This window comes from Kogia breviceps, chromosome 19 (genome assembly GCF_026419965.1).
Source record: "Kogia breviceps isolate mKogBre1 chromosome 19, mKogBre1 haplotype 1, whole genome shotgun sequence".
NCBI lineage: Eukaryota > Metazoa > Chordata > Mammalia > Artiodactyla > Physeteridae > Kogia > Kogia breviceps.
The window spans coordinates 34,212,329-34,229,316 of record NC_081328.1 but is presented as its reverse complement, the minus strand read 5'-3'; the positions used below and the strand labels follow the sequence as shown (position 1 = coordinate 34,229,316).

General features: G+C 57.0%; 1 protein-coding gene across 1 annotated transcript; it reads left to right on the top strand.

Moving 5' to 3' along the window:
* The first annotated feature begins 11,300 nt into the window (after positions 1-11,300).
* TMEM92 (transmembrane protein 92) lies at positions 11,301-16,129 on the top strand. The gene is made up of 5 exons (XM_059046858.2): positions 11,301-11,589; positions 14,060-14,085; positions 14,894-14,983; positions 15,127-15,322; positions 15,562-16,129. Exons 1-5 carry the CDS (start codon positions 11,521-11,523, stop codon positions 15,673-15,675), a joined length of 495 nt encoding a protein of 164 aa, XP_058902841.1. The 5' UTR covers positions 11,301-11,520; the 3' UTR covers positions 15,676-16,129.
* Positions 16,130-16,988: the final 859 nt, after the last annotated feature.

The window sequence follows — 16,988 nt, the reverse complement described above, 5'->3', positions numbered from 1 at the left end:
CTGAAGATACTCTGAGGGACAGGATAAAGTCCCTGCCGTCACAGAGCTTAAGTACCAGGAAGAAACACAGACTATAAAGTTGTAAACAAATAGAGGTTGAAAAGAAAACAATGACTGGTGACTCTGAAAGGAGAGCCTGTGTCCTGCCTCCCCTCAGACTGAGGGCTCCCGAGGGCAGAGCCTGTTTCTTCGCCATCACACTGGGAGCCCAGCACTCTGGGGAAGGACAGAGAATGGAGCATCTGGGAACAAGAGATGATGTGGCTCAGAAACCTCTCGGGAATGGCTGTGTCCCCAGCCCAAGGACCCTCCAGCAAGGACCTGCCATCATCACTTCCCTCAACCATCAGCTGCTTCTGGTGCCTGGTGGTGTGAGGAGGGCTGGGGCCCATGACCTGGAGCCCCAGGCCTTGGAGGAGACTGCAAACCACCGCCTGCTGCTGCCGGACGAGGCGGGTACAGAGGGGTGAGGGCCTCCGCGGGGGACCCAGGGAGAGAGGGCAGGGGGTTCTCAGAAAGGACCCTCTTCCCAGGCAGGCCCAAGTGGGAGGGCTTCCCTCTCCTCCTCCTCGTCCAACCCCCACCCCATTAAACCCTTAAATTAACCTCAGCCCCACCCGGAGCTGGAAAGAGTGCCCCAAAATAAATCCTAAATTACATGCTGGCTGGGGGCAACCACAACTCTTCTTCCTCCCTCTCCAGCAAACAGACCCACCCTACCCGATGCTGGGGGGCCTCCCCCCCAATGGGCTATTTATACAGCTCCCCACTTTGCTATCTGGCCTCCTTGTCCTTGGGTGAGGCCCAAGCAGGCTACACTGCTCTCCCGGGAGGTGGAAGCCAGTAGGGAGGCTGTGAGATTCTCCAGGCCTGACAGGACCATGGGGATATAATTTGTAGCCCAAATCAGGGTGCTTTGGGGCGCTGCTAAGAAATACACCTAAGCAACGACTTAGATTTGTCCTGTCCTGTGTACACCGGGCATCCGGTCACCCAGAAATGCAGCCCAGGCTCCAGCCTCCTAGAGCACTGCCTTCCCAGGGATGAGAGAGAGAGAGAGAGAGGGAGGGTGAGAGAGTGATTAAGAGAGAGAGAGAGAGAGAGAGAGAGAGAGAGAGAGAGAGAGAGAGAGAGAGCAAGCACTGCCTTTACCCACTGGTTGCCTAGGGGAGCAGTTCTAAATACAGGGCACACCCCCATACACACCACTTGATAAGGGCAAGAGTGGTTCCGGTTCCGAGGACCCTGGACATAAAGGGGGTCTGGGGGAGGGCCTGGGCCAAGAAAGGGGGGAGCTGGACATGGCTCTTTGGAGACCATGGGCTTAGGACAAGGGCTTCCCTGGACAAAGCCACCATCCACACTGGGAACCTGGCTCCAGACACTGGGGCTGCTCCCCTCAAGGAGTAGAGATGGGACGGGAGGGAAGAGGCCAGAGAGAAGAGAGTGGGAGAGAGAGACATGCGCACCGAGATGGATAATGACAGAGGGAGGGAGGGAGGGGAGCTTCCGGAGCCCCGTCTCTACTGCGTGGCACCCGTGGGCCTGCACATCTACCCACTGGCCACTGTCCCCGGCTCCTCGGCCCCTCCCCTGTGCTCTCCAGGGGGATGGGTGAAGGGCCTGCCGCCTGCCTCAGGAGGGGGGACTCTTGTCCTGCTCCTCCACGCCCCCCGCGTGTCCCCCCTCCTCTGTCCCTGGGAGCCTGCTCCACTCCCCCAGAGACCCAGCCTTTACCGGCCCCTCAGGGAGGCATTGCTGGGGCCGAGGCTCCTCCTCTCGCCTCAGTTGCCCTGTGGATGTGGGGAGCGGTGAGTCCAGAGAGAGGGCAGAGGAATAAGTGTGCCCTTCTCACTTGGACTCAGCCCCAGAGGAGGTGGGGGGACAGGGGCTGAGAGGAAGGAGGTAGGGAAGGGGGGAGGAAATGGAGAAGCTGGGAGAGCCTGGAAAGGAGCTGGCTTCAGGCCTGCGTCTCAGGAGGAGGGAGCATGATTGCCCAGGGCTTGAGCGGAGTGGTCTTGCTGTCTGGAGGACGGTGGACACATCCAAGTTCACGTCTCATGCGGGTGATTTAGGGGATAGGGTTCACCCTCTCCGGGCTTCACCGACAGGTTGTGAAGAGGGAACGGGACAGCACACGATGAGCTGACTGAGCCCCAGTCACCGCCGAGGGGATATTTTCGTTCACAAGGAAAGTGGGTGCCGACAACCTGGGGGGGCAGCGGGCTGGGGTTGCTGCCTGAGGGGGGTGAGGACCTGGGGGGTCCAGAGGTGCCCAGGCATACCTGACCGGACCGGGGCTCCAACAGCCCTCCTTAGAGGTGGCAACTTGTCTCCCTATTAAACTTGATTATCCGTCTGTGCGCCAGGTCCCCATGACCCCCGCCTGCCCAGAAAACACTGTTTACGGGGCCTGAGGCTCAGACCTGTCATTTAGCTGGAGGAGGCAACCCAAGCAAGCCACAGTGAGCCTTATGTGGAGAAGCATTGCCCAACTCGCGCCGGCACCAGCCCAGACACTTAGTGCCCTGTTTACCCTGGCATGGGCAGCTGGCACAGGTGGGGCTCTCCAGGGAGCTCCAGAGGACCAGCCAGCAGACCTTCCTGGCCAAAGAGGAGGCCAGGACAGCAGCTCTGTGCAGCTGAGGGAGGGGTGCACGGAGAGACACCTAGCCCAGCTGCACACCTGGTCCTTGCGCTGCAGCCGGCAAGGCGCCAGCCACCCCCCACCCCCCCAATCCCAAGCTCAGTGGCCTCTCAGCTTCCCTGCAAGAGGAGAAGAGGAGATCACACGGGCCAGGCCCAGTAGGAGAAACCGCTGTTCTGAGGGTTCTGGAAACTCCCAAAAAGCGCCCCCAGGAAGTGGGGGAGGCTGGAAGAGGTGAAGGAAGCCCCAGGACTCTGGAGCCCTGGTCGAGTGTGCCTGACACTTCTTGACTCCCCAGGTCCCAGGGACCCACCCTCAGCACTGAAAGGCACACATGGCTTCACTCAAGTGTACACCATCACACACCCCCGCTCTGCGTCCCCCTCCACCCCGCCCATACTACACAGATGCTGTCTCCACATTCTTTCTCTATCAGACAGACCACAGGGACCATGTCCCCACAGCCTGCCACGCCCAGCAGGCGCATAACCTTCTAATACCCAGCTCATAACACAGCTTATAGGAGTCAGACACAAGATGCTCAACCCACGATACCCCTCCCCATGTGTAACCCACACTCCCGAAATGAGGATAAACACACACACAGACGCGTCCTCTGTACCCTCCTTCCAGCTCCACACACCCACACCAAGCGAAACGGTGTTCTAATGCTTCAGTCCTGAGCTTCTCCCTGCCCGCATCTCCATCCCCCCGACCCCCTCAGCCTGCCCCCCTCCACGCTTGCTGCCCCCCACCTTCAGCTTCTCTCTCTCCAGGCGATGGGCGACCCCCTAGCTGGGCCCCTTGCTCTGAGGCCTCATCTTTCCTCTCGCCCTCTGGAAATGAGGGCTACGCATCTGGGCGGCTCCCGGCAGCTACCTCTCCACCGGCCCGCAGGCTTCAGGGGGCTGGGGGCTCCAGAAGAAGGGGAGCAGCAGCTGGCAGTTGCTCGGGGGGCCCCCCTTCCTCTGCTCACCACCCCCACAGTGGGTCGCCTACCCTCCCTGCTCCAGGCTGAGTCATCCCTACATCTGGAGCCTCAGCACATCTGGAAGAGCTACAGGCTGTGCAGGCAGCTCCACGTGGACACCCCTCCCCCATATTGCAACTCATCCCCCACCCCTCCTAGCAGCTGGGTTCCGGCCCCTCAACCCCACCTGGGCCAGGTGACTGGTCACCCAGCAGGCAGGCGGGCACACCAGCGCCAGCCTCTGAGATGGACATCCAGCAACCTCAGGGTCTCTCCCTGGTAGCAGTAACCACAGCTACTCGGTGCCCATCCCCTGAGCGGCCCGGGCAGCACTGGCCTTGGGGGAGGCCAGGCCCTGGTCCGAGGGAGGCAGGCGAACCGAGCGCTGAGCAGGCAGACGGAGTGTATCCTGGCACGCAGCCCTGAAGCCAAACATCCTCTGCTAACCTCGCAGACACATCAAAGCTGGCCAGGAAGGGGCCCTTCAGTAGAGGAAACCTGCAGTCCTGGCAGCCCAACAGCCTGGCTCTGGCCACTGGACCACCCTGCCCCACTCGGCAGCCCAGGCTCAGGTTGGGCACAGCAGCCCTGGAGGGGGGGTGGCAGAAAGGGATCCTTCTACCCCATCCCTCTCTGCTACCAACCCGCCTCCCCACCTCAGCGCTGCAGAGAGGGTGGTGATTTGCCCTGGGGAGGGTGGCACCGCTGGCACCAGGACTTAGCTCTGGTCCCTAGAACAGGGTTCCCTCTCCAACTTGCCCCCTCCCACCCTCTAGGCAGGAGATGCTGACAGAGGGGCTCACTCTTTCTGTGCTTCAGCCTGGAGGAGGAGTGTGTGCTGAATTGTAGGGACACCAACTTCACCCCCCAGCCTGGCTTGTTCAGGAAAGGACCTCTCCAGGTAGATGAGGGAGGATGGAGAGGGTAGGGGGCTTAGGGGTTAGGAGAAGAACGAAGCTTCAGAAAATAGAAGCTGAAGCGGAGTTGGAAGAGGAGAACTGGGCTGCAAGCCACGGGCCTCTCTCCAGGGACAGCAGGGGCCGAGGAGGAAGAGGGGCTGTGAGGTGCTAACAAGGGAGGAAGGAAGTGCTAACAGGGCCACTGGGGTGAGGGGACCCTGGAGGCAGCCCACTAAAGGCTGGCCTGGGGATAAGGAAGCTGGGGGGTGCTGAGAGAGGGCTGCCACATCCTCACAGCAAGCTGGGTGGCGTGCATACACGTATGTACACACATGCAGACACACACTGCATGCGCCCACCCACGCGTGCATGCACACGACTCTAGCCAAGTCCGTCCTCGGCTGGGGGCCAGATGATGTGGCTGCTTAGAGGAGCTATGATCTGCGGGAGAATGTGATCTCTGCCCACCTCGCTTCTCCGCCCCTCTGCTCACTCTCATTCTTTGCCTAACTCCCAGGTCCCTAATTGGTGAACAGTTTCAGGGATGTCCCAAGCTGTGCTTTCTCTGCATTTTAGTCTGAGTCCCCAGACCCTTTAGAAGCCCTCCCTTCAATATGCCCAGCCCACAGAGAGGCTACCCTTTCCAATGGCAGCCCTGAACCCCCAGCTTGTTTGGGGCTGGGAAGTTCTTCTGAAGTCTAACCACAGTCCCCTGTAACATTTGGATCTGAACAGAGGCACCCACAAGCAGGGTGCAGAAGAGCCCTCTTTCAAGGGGCCAACAAGAGCAGAGCTACAAAGTGGGGGCACTAGGGGTTCCTCAACCCCTTTCTTCTCTGTAACTACAGGGTCCTATCTCTAAGAGTCAACATCGAGGGTGGGGGTGGGAGAGAGGCTGTAGGGGGCAGGGGGCAGGGAAGACTTGGGGAAAAGGAGCCCCAGAAGCAGGGGACCAGGGCTTGGGGACTCTGAAGACCCTTAACCTGAGTGAAGCCCCTCCCATCTGCCACCCCAGACAGCCAAAGCTCCTTAGCTCAGCCTTCTCCCTGACTCCCCACCACCTACCTCCTGGAGGTGTTTCCCCTCCCACCCCTGGCTGTGCCCCGGAAACCTACACTTTGGAAGGATAATGGCTCCCAAATGCCGTTTTTGTCTCTGCTAAGACTCCGGGAAGGTGAGCATTAGTTGAGCTCCTCCAACCCACTCATTAGGATAATAAGCTCCCTGCACCGTTAATTGTCAGGTGGCATGCCCCCCCCACCATCCTCCTGGCTCATGGGTTTGGGGCTCAGCCGGGGGGGGGTCAGTTCAAGACATTATCTCCCCACACTCACACCCATCACCTCGAGAATGAGTGACAGGCCGGTGGGCTTCAGTTTTCAAAGAGATGCTGGGAAGGAGACTCAGACCCTGGTCTCAGGGCCAGGAATTCCTACTGGCAACCTAGCATGCATCTGCCTCTCTTGGAAGGTGAACAGTGGGCCAAGCATTCCTTGCAGCATGCCCCCTAGGAGTTGCTCAGTCCCTGGGGTGCCATCTCACCCACATGGGGGGGTATGTGTACACTTGGGGAGGAAACAGAAAGCAGAAGAGGTGGATTCCCCAAACCACACAGCCCGTGGAAATGGGGAGCCCGTTCAAGTCAGGAACAACCCCCCTAACCGAGAGCCCCCCACCAATGACTCTGAGAATTAATTCCTCATCCCCTGGGAGAAATCTGGCCCCTGAGCAGCCAGTGTTTACTTGGAACAAAGCACCATGGGAAATGAAAGCTGAATCAGAACTGGGCGGGCCCCTGCAGGCCGGTGGGAACATTAGGGCATGTACACACATCTTCGAGCGAGAATGGCCAAGGGCATCGGAGAGGCCCAGAGAAAAGGCTTGGGTGGGGGTGAGCAGGGAGGGGACCATCACTTTTTGCAGGAGAATCCAAGTCCAGGAAGCCTTTCTGGAGGAGGTGGTATTTGAGCTGAGCCTTGAAGGATGGATCAGAATTTGTTAGGTTGCAGGGAGGGCGTGGGGCACGTGTGCAAGGTGCAGAGGAAAGGAGGGAAGCAGAAAGGGCTGGGCGTGTGGCTGGACCCAAGGTCCCATCTCAGGTGAAGGTCTCCCTGAGATGGAACTTTATTCAGGTAGAAGTGGGGAGCCTCTGGAAGTTAGGGAATAAGAGGGTGACATGCCCCCACAGGGGCAAGGAGGAGACCGGGCTGGAGGCCTTGAGGACAGCCCTGACGGCCCTGGGGAGCCACAGTGGATGGGGGACAACTGTGATGAGCACGTCACGCCCCCATGAGGGCGAGCGGGGCAGCCACTGTGAGGCCAGCCCAGGCAGTGCTCAGCAGGCAGTTGGGGAGCAGAAGTGGGGGACAAGCCAGGAAGAGAGGGAAATGCTCAAATCTCTGGACCCAGCACCACTGCCATATCCGGTCCCCTGGGGCCCTCTAGGAGTAGTCCACACAAGGTCATCCTCTGAGGTTGGTCACCCATCCTACTGCCTCTGACCTGGCCCTTGGGTGGGGACCAAAGCACTTAATGGACAGCAGAGGGGGCTGGCGAGCAGGGCATTTGGGGGAAGTTGGAGCTGGACTTTGGGTGGCCCATCCAGAAGGGCTGAGAGCAATTCTCAGAGGGAAGTGAGGTCATTAATCCTTGGCACCTCATTCTCTGCCTCCATGTGAAATAAGGAGAAAAAGCTTTGGGCCCCTTTCCTCTGCCAGGACTGAAACATTTATTGCTTATTATTATTTTCTGTGGTTTTTTTTAAATGGAAGTATAGCTAATTTACAATTTTCTGTTAGTTTCAAGTGTACAGCAAAGTGATTCATATATATTCTTTTTCAGATTCTTTTCCATTATAGGTTATTACAAGATATTGAGTAGTTACCTGTGCTATACAGTAGGTCCTTGTTGTTTGCCTATTTTATATATAGTAGCATGTATGTGTTAATCCCAAACTCCTATTTATCTCTCCCCTCCACCCCCACTATTCCCTTTGGTAACCATGTTTGTTTTCTATGTCTGTGAGGCTATTTCTGTTTTGTAAATGAGTTCATTTGTATCAATTTTTTAGATTCCACATATAAGTGATATCATATGATATTTATATTTCTCTGTCTGACTAATTTAATACGATAACATCTAGGTCCATCCATGTTGCTGCAATTGGCATTAGTTCATTCTTTTTTATGGCTGAGTAATATTCCACTGTGTGTGTGTGTGTGTGTGTGTGTGTGTGTGTGTGTGTGTGTACACAACTTCTTCATCCATTCATCTGTTGGTGGACATTTAGGTTACTTCCATGTCTTGGCTATTGTAGCTTATTATTATTAAGGTAATATTTATTTACCATTACTGTATGCCAGACACTGAGCTGCTTATTTCATCTTCACAATGACCCTAAGTGACAAAGGAGGTACTGTTATCCACCCCCGCACCCCCTTCACAGATCAGTTTAGAAAGGCACAAAGAAGTTTGGTTTCTTGACTAAGATCACCCAGCACACCATAGCAAGTGACACACTTACTAACACAACCTAACACTGTCCCTGCAGACAGAGCCAGCTTACAGCAGAACATTCTGGGGACTTTGGAAAGAAAGATCCCAGCCCAGCACCATAAGTCATTTATGGGTAGCAGTGTCCACCACGGTATGGTGGGGAGGGGGCTGAGAGGAACAAAACTCAGCCTGGCTCTTGCCCCTTACCCAGGGCCTGGCCCCCGGGCCTGGACTGAGCCAGGCTGCACAAGGCCTCCCACCGCGGCTCCCAGTGAGGAGTTCCTCCATCCCAAGCAGCAGCTTCCCAGGCCTGATGTGTGTGCCGCCTCTGAGGCTGCCACTGGGTGTGGGGTCTTAAGACCTGCGTGGTTTGGTCTTGACTCAGCCCCGCTGTCCCCTGTGACTTGGCCTTTCTGCCCCTCTGGGCTCCAACTGGCTTCTCTGAGAAGAGAGCGGGTGAACCAGATGACCTCCGAGGCCCTTCCAGCTGGGCCCTTGTAGGGCACACAATCAGCTCCTTCTTTATGGAATGGGCCAGGGAGGCTTGAGCCAGTATAAAGACATTTCAACTTTGCTGCTTTGGGGAAACCCCAGATGGAATCTGGAGTGGAATCTAGAAGGACCCACTGACTGCATGAGGTCTCTGGGCCTCCCTGCCCCCATGTCCCTGTATGTCTGAGCATACACGTACACGCGTGCACACACTGCCCACCCACTGCCAGACTGAGTGTTGAACAGATGTTGTCCTTGTCCAGGACCCTCCTGCCTCTAGACAAGAACAGGCCCTGGGTCTGCTCAGTCTGGGGCCCCACTGTGCCCTCATCCCCACCCGACCTCACCCACCAGGAATGCTGGGGCCCTGGGAGCCATGGTGGACACTGACAACAGGGCTTGGTGTTCTTGGCCTGAGCTGGGACTGCCCACCTCCCATCTTCAGGAAGGAGCACAGAAAGGAAGTCTGATGTCATGAAAAATACTGGGGATCCAGAGGCAGATTCCAGAGGCCCTCTGGACTCTGCCCAGGAGCCTCATTTTCCAACTGGGGAGATGTGGGGCAGGGGGTACAGTAGCTATTCTCTTATGACATTTTAGGGATGTGGGTAGGGTTGCAGGATTTAACAAATAAAAATGCAGGACACCCAGTTAAATTAGAATTTCAGATAAACAACAAATACATTTTAGTATAAGTATGCCCCAAATATTGCATGGGACATATTTATTTATACTAAAAAGTTATTCATTGTTTATCTGAAACTCAGATTTAACTGGGCATCCGGTATTTTGTCTGGCAACCCCACATCTGTGTCGGTGGACGCCAGAAGGAAGCAACGCCATCCTCCTGCCCTCCTCCAGGTCCTCCTCAGGGCACCAACCTGCCTCGTCCCTTCACCTCTTCAGCCTCCCATGTCTACCCCTCAAGCTCCTCCATGCCCTTCTCAGCACCCTCATTCCACTCCCTAGGATACCCTCCTCCCCTAAGCTCACCCATCTTCCTCTCCCCTAAGGGCCACACCTCCGCAGGGCTCCAGGCCTGGGCAGAGAGGCAGGAGGTTAGGGGTGTCTCAGGTCTTCGGTGTTGGTGCAGTGGGGCCCTGGAAGACCAAGTTAGCAACAAGTTCACTAAGGAAGCAGCAGCGTGGGTGCTGCTAGGAGAAAGCTCCAGTACTCTCTGGACTAGGTCCACCTTGGTAGAGGGGTGGGCTAAGTCCAGAGCCAACTGCTGGGGGAGAAGGAAAGACATGCCGTGCGCCCCCCCATTCCTTTCTCCAAGATCAGTCACCAGGGACTTCAAATAGAGAGGGCATTCTCTGGGGCCAGACCCCAATTCAGCTTGGATCAGGAAACTGGAAGATTCTGTCCTTAGGGGCCAAGAGATAATGAGAAACAGAGACAGAGAAAGAGAGAGAGACCAGGAGAGTTGGTGAGAAACAGACACAGTGACAGGGAGACACAGGACCAAACCAGAGACAAGGGAAATGGAAACACAGACAGAAAAACAGACACCTCCACTGAGACAGACAGAGATTAACAAAGAGGAGAAACAGAGATGGGAAAACAGGGAACACGTAGAAATGAAGAGAAAATGCATGGACACAGAGATGGGGAGAAACTGAAACAGGAAAACAGAGACTGGGAGAAATGGGGCGGACCAAGGAGAGGTTAAACATAAGACCGAGAAAACACGCCTGGGAGAGATGAGAAACAGAGATAAGGAGAAAGCGGTGAGAGAAAAAAGAAAAAGAAGCCAAAGGACGACTGCTGGCCTTTCCTACTAGTTTGGGGCTAGTTTTCAGTGGCAAAGTCAGCTTTGAGACGCAACAGGACACGTCTAAATACCTAAGACATGATCGTCTCCTGGAGCCCTCCCCCTTTCCCCAGGTCTGCGAGCAGCACCCCACCCACCATCTCCATTTCGCCCCTGTCCTCAGGGGTCCGGGCTCCATCTCTCCAACTCCCACAAGGTCTCCTTACGTCTCATCTGTGTTTGGGCGTCTGGCTCTCACCCTCCGCGTATCGCCCACCGGGACGGCCTCCCACCGCACACTCCAGCCGGGTCCCCCCGGAAGGAGTCCAGGCAGACCCAGCCCCAGGTCCCAGCCCCGCGCTGCCCGGCTCCGGGGGAAGCCCACGTTGAGCGATGCTGCCACCTGCCGGCCGGATCCGGGAAGTACAGCACGCTTCCGGGCGGGGCGCGGCCGCCGCTGGTCTGAATCCAGCCGCACCCGGCCGGTACAGCGTCCGCGGGGTCTCTCCAGAAATCTGGATGGGCCTGCTCGCACGCGCCCCAGCTCGCCTGGCTGCTGCTCGGCCCCAGCTGCGGACTCAGGCACTAGTCTCTGAATCCTGGGGCCTTAATTTCCACTGTAGTCAAATGGAGGAAGTGTACCAACACCTCCTCCCAGGATTTTAGCGAGGGTGGGGGCGGGGTACGAATGTACTAGTGATCTACTCTAGGTTCTCCTGACCCAGAAATCAATCAGGCCGCCCCTCCCTCGCTTCCTGGCAAAAAAAAAAAAAAAAAAAAGTGACACCTCCCTCCGTTGTAATCCCCTCAATCCTCTCTAGGGCCTTCGATTCCTCTCTCCCTCAACCTCTGCCCCGCAGAAGCGCATGTGGGAAGGGACTTCCGGTGGTCCAGCTCCCTCTGCCTGCATCCTCTCTCCATCTGGTAGGCGCCAGCAGCCCCTCTCAGGCTCGGGATCACTTAGAGGGTGGAGCAGTTGAGGGTTGGGAAGGGGTAGCTCAGCAGTCTTAAACTGAAACCACAATATTTTTAAATCAGATAATCTCTTCTACCTCCCATTTCCGAAAACCCAACCCAGACTTCTTTCCCCCTCCCCCTGCCCCTCCCCCCTGCCCCTCCCTTCCCGGGTCTGGCCCACCCCCGGTGCATCAGCTCCGCCCCCATCCCGAGGCGAGGCCCTATAGGTGGAGTCGTGGGAGAGGTCGCGGCCCCGCCTCTCCCCTCCTCCCCCTACACACGGAAGCTCAGCGGCCCCCCAGCCAGGATGTCAGTCACCTGGGTCCCCGGCCTAGTACCCACCTTGCTGCTCGGACTGCTGGCCGGCCTCCAACAGGTGAGCGCTTGGGAGGTAAAGCTGTGGAACTTTCGGCGCCCTACTCTTTGGGTCAGGGGCCTGCTTCTGGCTCCCGATCACCACCTTCCATTGTCAGGATTTCCTCATGACCACATGCAGTTAGCAACTTCCTTTCTCTTTTTGCCCGGGAGGTAAGAGCAGAGGGGGGGCCCTGAGGAGGCCTGGGTTCCTTCATCTTAGCTCCTCTTGGTGAGTGGGGACTTTGACCCTCACGTTAGCCTTGGCTTGTTCTTCTCTCTGCGTCAGAAAGCGGGGACTAGCGGAGAGCCTGAGGTCTGGACTGAGATCTGGATGCCTGGCCAGCCTATCTCCCCAGCTCCATTCTTCACAGTGCTGGGTGACCTTGGGGAAGTCCTAGTCCTCTCTGGGACTGTGTTTCTCTCTGCTTGTGCCCTAGAGGAAAGGAGTCTCCCTCTTCCCTTTCTAGGAGTGGGGGTAGGATTCCAGCTGGTGATAGGATTTGACCTGACTGCCTGACCCAAGGCTGGGGTGACCTCTGAAACCTGTGATTTCTGAGGATGAGGCAGGGTTTCAACACCGCCTCATCCCTCCCTGCCCCAGTGATGGGGGCAGTCTATCCAGTTTGGGGATGGGAGATTATCCTAGAAACTGACATAGGTCTAGAACATGGGTTTTTAACTTCTGTGTAAGAGTCTGAGGGAAGGCCCAGGCCTGCTCCCCACGACATTCACTGACTGCTGAGCGGCTCTGCTTCAGAACCCCTGTTACTCCGTCTCTATCACCAGCGGTGGGTTTGTGCCAGCACTAGGCTGAGATCCTTTGCTGTTAATGCCCCCAGTCCACATGTAAGTGAGTTGAAACTACCCAAGATTACCCCAACGCTTGATACCACCTCAGTCGAGACCACCACCTGTTGAAAATGGGGGTGGGGGGAGAGAATCTGGGAGAAGATCCCCTACTCCTCCAAACGGGAGCTCAAGATTAATTCAGTAAACCTGTTCATTGTTTGTCTTTCTTAGTTGGGGGCCAGGAGAAGGGGGAGAGACAGGGGATGGGTCTGAGGGAAAGGGGGTACAGTGAGTGCCTGGACCCCTTGGGCTGTCCCCAACTCTGCAGTCACCTTACCCTCTCTGGGCCAACCTGCAGGGGTTCATTCCTGCTCCTGGCCAAGACTTGTGGGAATCAGCCCAACTATTATTGGCTGTCATTGGTATTCTTAGCTTTATTATGACAACAACATAAAAGCTAAGAATAAACAACAGTTGAACTGTTGTTTCAAGGTATAAAGATATGGTGGTCTTGGGACTTCCCTGGCAGTACAGTGGTTAAGACCTCACGCTTCCACGGCAGGATGCACGGGTTTGATCCCTGGTCAGGGAACTAGGATTCGGCATGCTGGTGGCGCGGCCAAAAAAAAAAAAAAAAAAAAAAGACATGGTGGTCTCGCCAAAGTTGGCTTCTTATTCTTGAGCCATGGTTGTTTATCTCCCTGGAGGCTGGGGTGGGGTGACAGATAACCTCCCATTTGCTGTGTTCCTCTACCTGCATTCCTGCCCCACGATCTGGGAGCAGACAGGATGAAATGAAACCAGGCTGTCAGTGCTCTTTCATTCATTCTGCCAAAATCGTGAGTACTGGTTTCCAATAGACAAAAATCCCTCCCCTGGTGGGGTTTACATTCTACTGAGGAGACAAACAAGTAGCAAGATAAAGTAAAAGATATAGTCTGTTAGATGTTGACAAGACCTATGCAGAGAAAGTAAGCACAGTTAGGGGAAAGGGAGTGCTTTGGGGGAGTAGATGTAATTTTAAGTAAGACGGTCAGAGAAGGTGCTGGAGCCAGCCTCTCCGATACCTGGGGAAAGAACTTTCCAAGCAGGGCTTATGCACGTATTTGCTATTAATCAGGTTAAATTCCGTAATGATAACCTCCGTGCAAAAGAGGGAGGGAGGGAGGAGCTTGTTCCTGCAGGCATGTGTAAAACAGCCAGACGTGTTCGGAGAACTCCCAGTGGGTGGGTGTGCAGGAGGGCCAGGGGGAGTGGGAATGGGGGATAGGGCTGGTCATGGTGTCTGGGCCCCAGGGAGCCACTGAAGGAGGCTTCCAGCTAGGTTTTAGGTGTTCAGATTTGTGGGATAGAAACTTGCAGCAGTGTTGGGAGTGATGGGGTGGGCGCGGGGGCTGCTGGAGTCCTGGCCATGGTGGGGCTGGATTGGAAGGGTGGTCAGAAGGCGTGAGCTTACAGACCTGGGGGTGAGCAAATGTGGCAGGAGGTGTGGTGAAGAGAGGAAGGAGAGCTGGGGCCACGAGGTGGCGCTGGGGTTGCAGCCACCGACCCGGGGAACATGTGGAGGGAGGTGGAGAGCAGGCGTGGGGGAAGATGCTTATCCTCTGGGACCTGCTAGCAGTGAGGTACCTGGGAAGCATCTGGGTGGAAACCCCAGCCCCCAGTGTATGACCCAAACCTCCGCCTCTTTTCTTCCACAGGCTGCAGCCACATGTGGTCTCTTCTTGTACGTCTGGGATCTGGGCTGTAACTTCCAGTGTGGGGAGGAGACATCCCAAATCCTGCCCTGCCTGCCGTCATCATCCTCGCCCTCTCCCCTTCTAGCCAGAAGCCATACCCCCACCCAGAGAGGGAGACTCCACCCCTCACTCCTTCCACCAGCCTACCCACGGGCAATTTCACGTTTGCGGGCCAATCCCCATCCTTCTTACTCCAATCTTAGTCCATCTCCCCTCTGAGGGTCCCCCTGGAAGTGAGGGCAAACACTCTCACTCTATAAACGATAAGAAGCCCGAGCACAGTGAGGAGGGGCTGAGGGGGGGTGGCCTCTGGGCAGCAAAGTGTTTGCACCAGTCAGCCCTGGATGTTCCAGGGATGCCGTGTCCCTCCCACCTCCTGCTCCATGGGCACCAGCACAGCTCACTCCTCCTGGAATTAGCTCCTGGACCCTCCCCACTGTCCCTCTCCCTCTACATCTCCTTAGAGTGATATTGTAGCCACTACAACACTCAGTCCCCACACCTGCCAAGTGAGGTCGACGGGACCTTCTTTACACCCATCTTATAGATGAGGAAAGGGAGGCCCAGCGAGGAATGTAACTTGGCACGAGTGCACGAGGCCAGTAGTGAGCTGAGCCTGAAACCCAGGTCCTGATCCCAGCCCCAGGTTCCTCCCACTGAGCCCAGGGGGCCTGCACCTCCACCCTGCTAGGGGTGTGGCTCGTGCCCTGAGCGCAAGGGTGAGTTGTAGGGAAGCTGGGATCCTTCTCCCTCCCCACCTTGGTACCAATGGCCTCTCTCTGACCCGGTCCGCAGCACCTGCCCTAAAGGGTTCAACTGCTGTGGTAACAGCTGCTGCCAAGAGTACCAGCCAGAGCAGCACAAGTTCTTCTCTGGCCCCTTGAGGTGAGCCTTGGGCCAGTTCCTCTGGCCCACACAGGACTGAACTGGACTTCCTGCCTGAGGGGTGGGTGTAGGTCAGGGGAGGGAGGGAGCTGCAGCGGTGATGGCTGGAGACTCAGGCTAATGTCGGTGGTTCCTTACCCCAGGATCTTTGTCGTCGTCTTTCTGATCATCGTACCCCTCTTGTGCATCTGTGGCCTGGCTAAGCACTTCTGTAGCAACTGCAGAAAGTCGGAGCAGGACCCCCCAATGGATCATGAGGGGCCCCCAGAACGGCCCCCCATTACTCCAGCAGAGAGGGTCACAGAATCCATTTGTGAGCCCCCACCCCCCTACAGCGAGGTGGGTATCCACCCCAACCCCTGCCCTTGTCCCTCGGCTCTCTGTGCCTCCCCATTCAGATTTTTAGAGCAACGGGGGCAGTGGAGGGTGTCCTTACGCCAAGCCTCTGGGCCCTAGGGAGGGCTCTGCAACCAGCGTCGGGTCACCCTTCTCCCTGGTAAACATGCCACCACCAGCACATGGGTGGCAGTGGCCAGTGGCAGGCCCTGAGAAGTCTCTGTCCCCTCCTTTCCCTGCAGATTATCCTGAAGGCTGTCGTGGGTCTGCCTCCCGTGGAGCCACCCCCTCCTTACAACTTCAGGCCTGAGGAACACGCGGGGGTGCGCAGCGGCAGCGACACCCCCACCTTCTGAGCCACCTCCTGCCTGGAACCTTGTCATCAGCCGCCTCCTCCCCAGGGCCTCCTGGATCAAGCCAGAGACTCGCCCCCGCCCGTCGTGCCAGACCTCTGGCCATTCTTGGCTTTAACTTATTGCTTTTCCTACCCCGCTTCCGCGCCAGTTGCTTCTCTTGTCCCAAGGGCTGGTCTGGAGTGACATGTCCACTCCTCCCTCACCCGCCATTGCAAGGGAGAGGTGAACAGTTGGAGGTGCCCAGCGGTGGAACGAGCTGCTCTGAGAGTGGAGGGAGCTGCACTCTGGCGGTACGAGTGTGGACTGGACGGCCAGCTCTGAGATGTTTTGGAGGGCGCTGATGCACTCTGGGAGACAGGACTGCTTGAGCTCTACCTGGGCTCTGCCTTCCATTCTACCTGACTAGGGAAGACCCCATTGTCCCCTCCCCTCCCCAGCAACATGAGTTCTCACTAAATCTGAGAGTCTGCCTCTGACTGTGCGGGGAGGTGAGCCCAGGTAATGCTGGGGGATACGGCTGGGGGGTGTCAATGTGCCTGAAATCCCACCATTGATGAGCCTGGGAGGACAGTACATCTGTGGGCCACCCTCCGGGAGAGGATCTTGACAGATGCTTTGACCTCTGGTTCCTTGAGGTCTCTGGGTGCCACAGAGCCCGGACGGGAAATGGGGATGGGGTGGGAGTGACCGTTGTGTGCTTTCTCATCCTGCCCTCCCGCTGCTTTCCCTTGGGACACATAGAGCTCAGCTCTCTGACTCTCTCACCACGGGGGTAGGGAGGGGGCAGTGGGGAGGCGAGCTGGGGAAGGGCCTGGAAGACCTTGATCTGCCCCACCCTGGAATCTCTGGAGGGAGGAGAGAGAGCAGGTCTGCCCTTCTCCAGTCCCTCGTGGTTCTGGGCACCACCGCCTCAGCCCCATCTGCGGGGTTAAGCACCTAAAGAGGAAAGAGGCGCTCACCATTGCAGCATGGCAGAGTTCACAGGGCATTATCCCTGCAGGGGCCTGCAGCAGAGTGTGGAGCTGGAAGCCTGGCGTGGGACACGCAGTGTGAGAGACACCCCCACGCCAGCATCTTGGGGGCTCAGGAGGCCTAGGCCCCTCCACCTGACCTTGCCTTTGCACTGCTTCCCGGCAGCCTCTGAATGCCAGCCTTCCTCCCCAGGCAGAGGGCACAGAGCGATGCCGGCCAAAGTTCCTGCGAGGGTCAGAGGTAGAACTGGCTCCGGTGTGCTGGCCTCCTCCGGGGCTCTCCCAGTAATTTTCTTGGGGCATCAGGACTCAGGCAGGTGACAGGGCCAGGGGCAGGGAGAT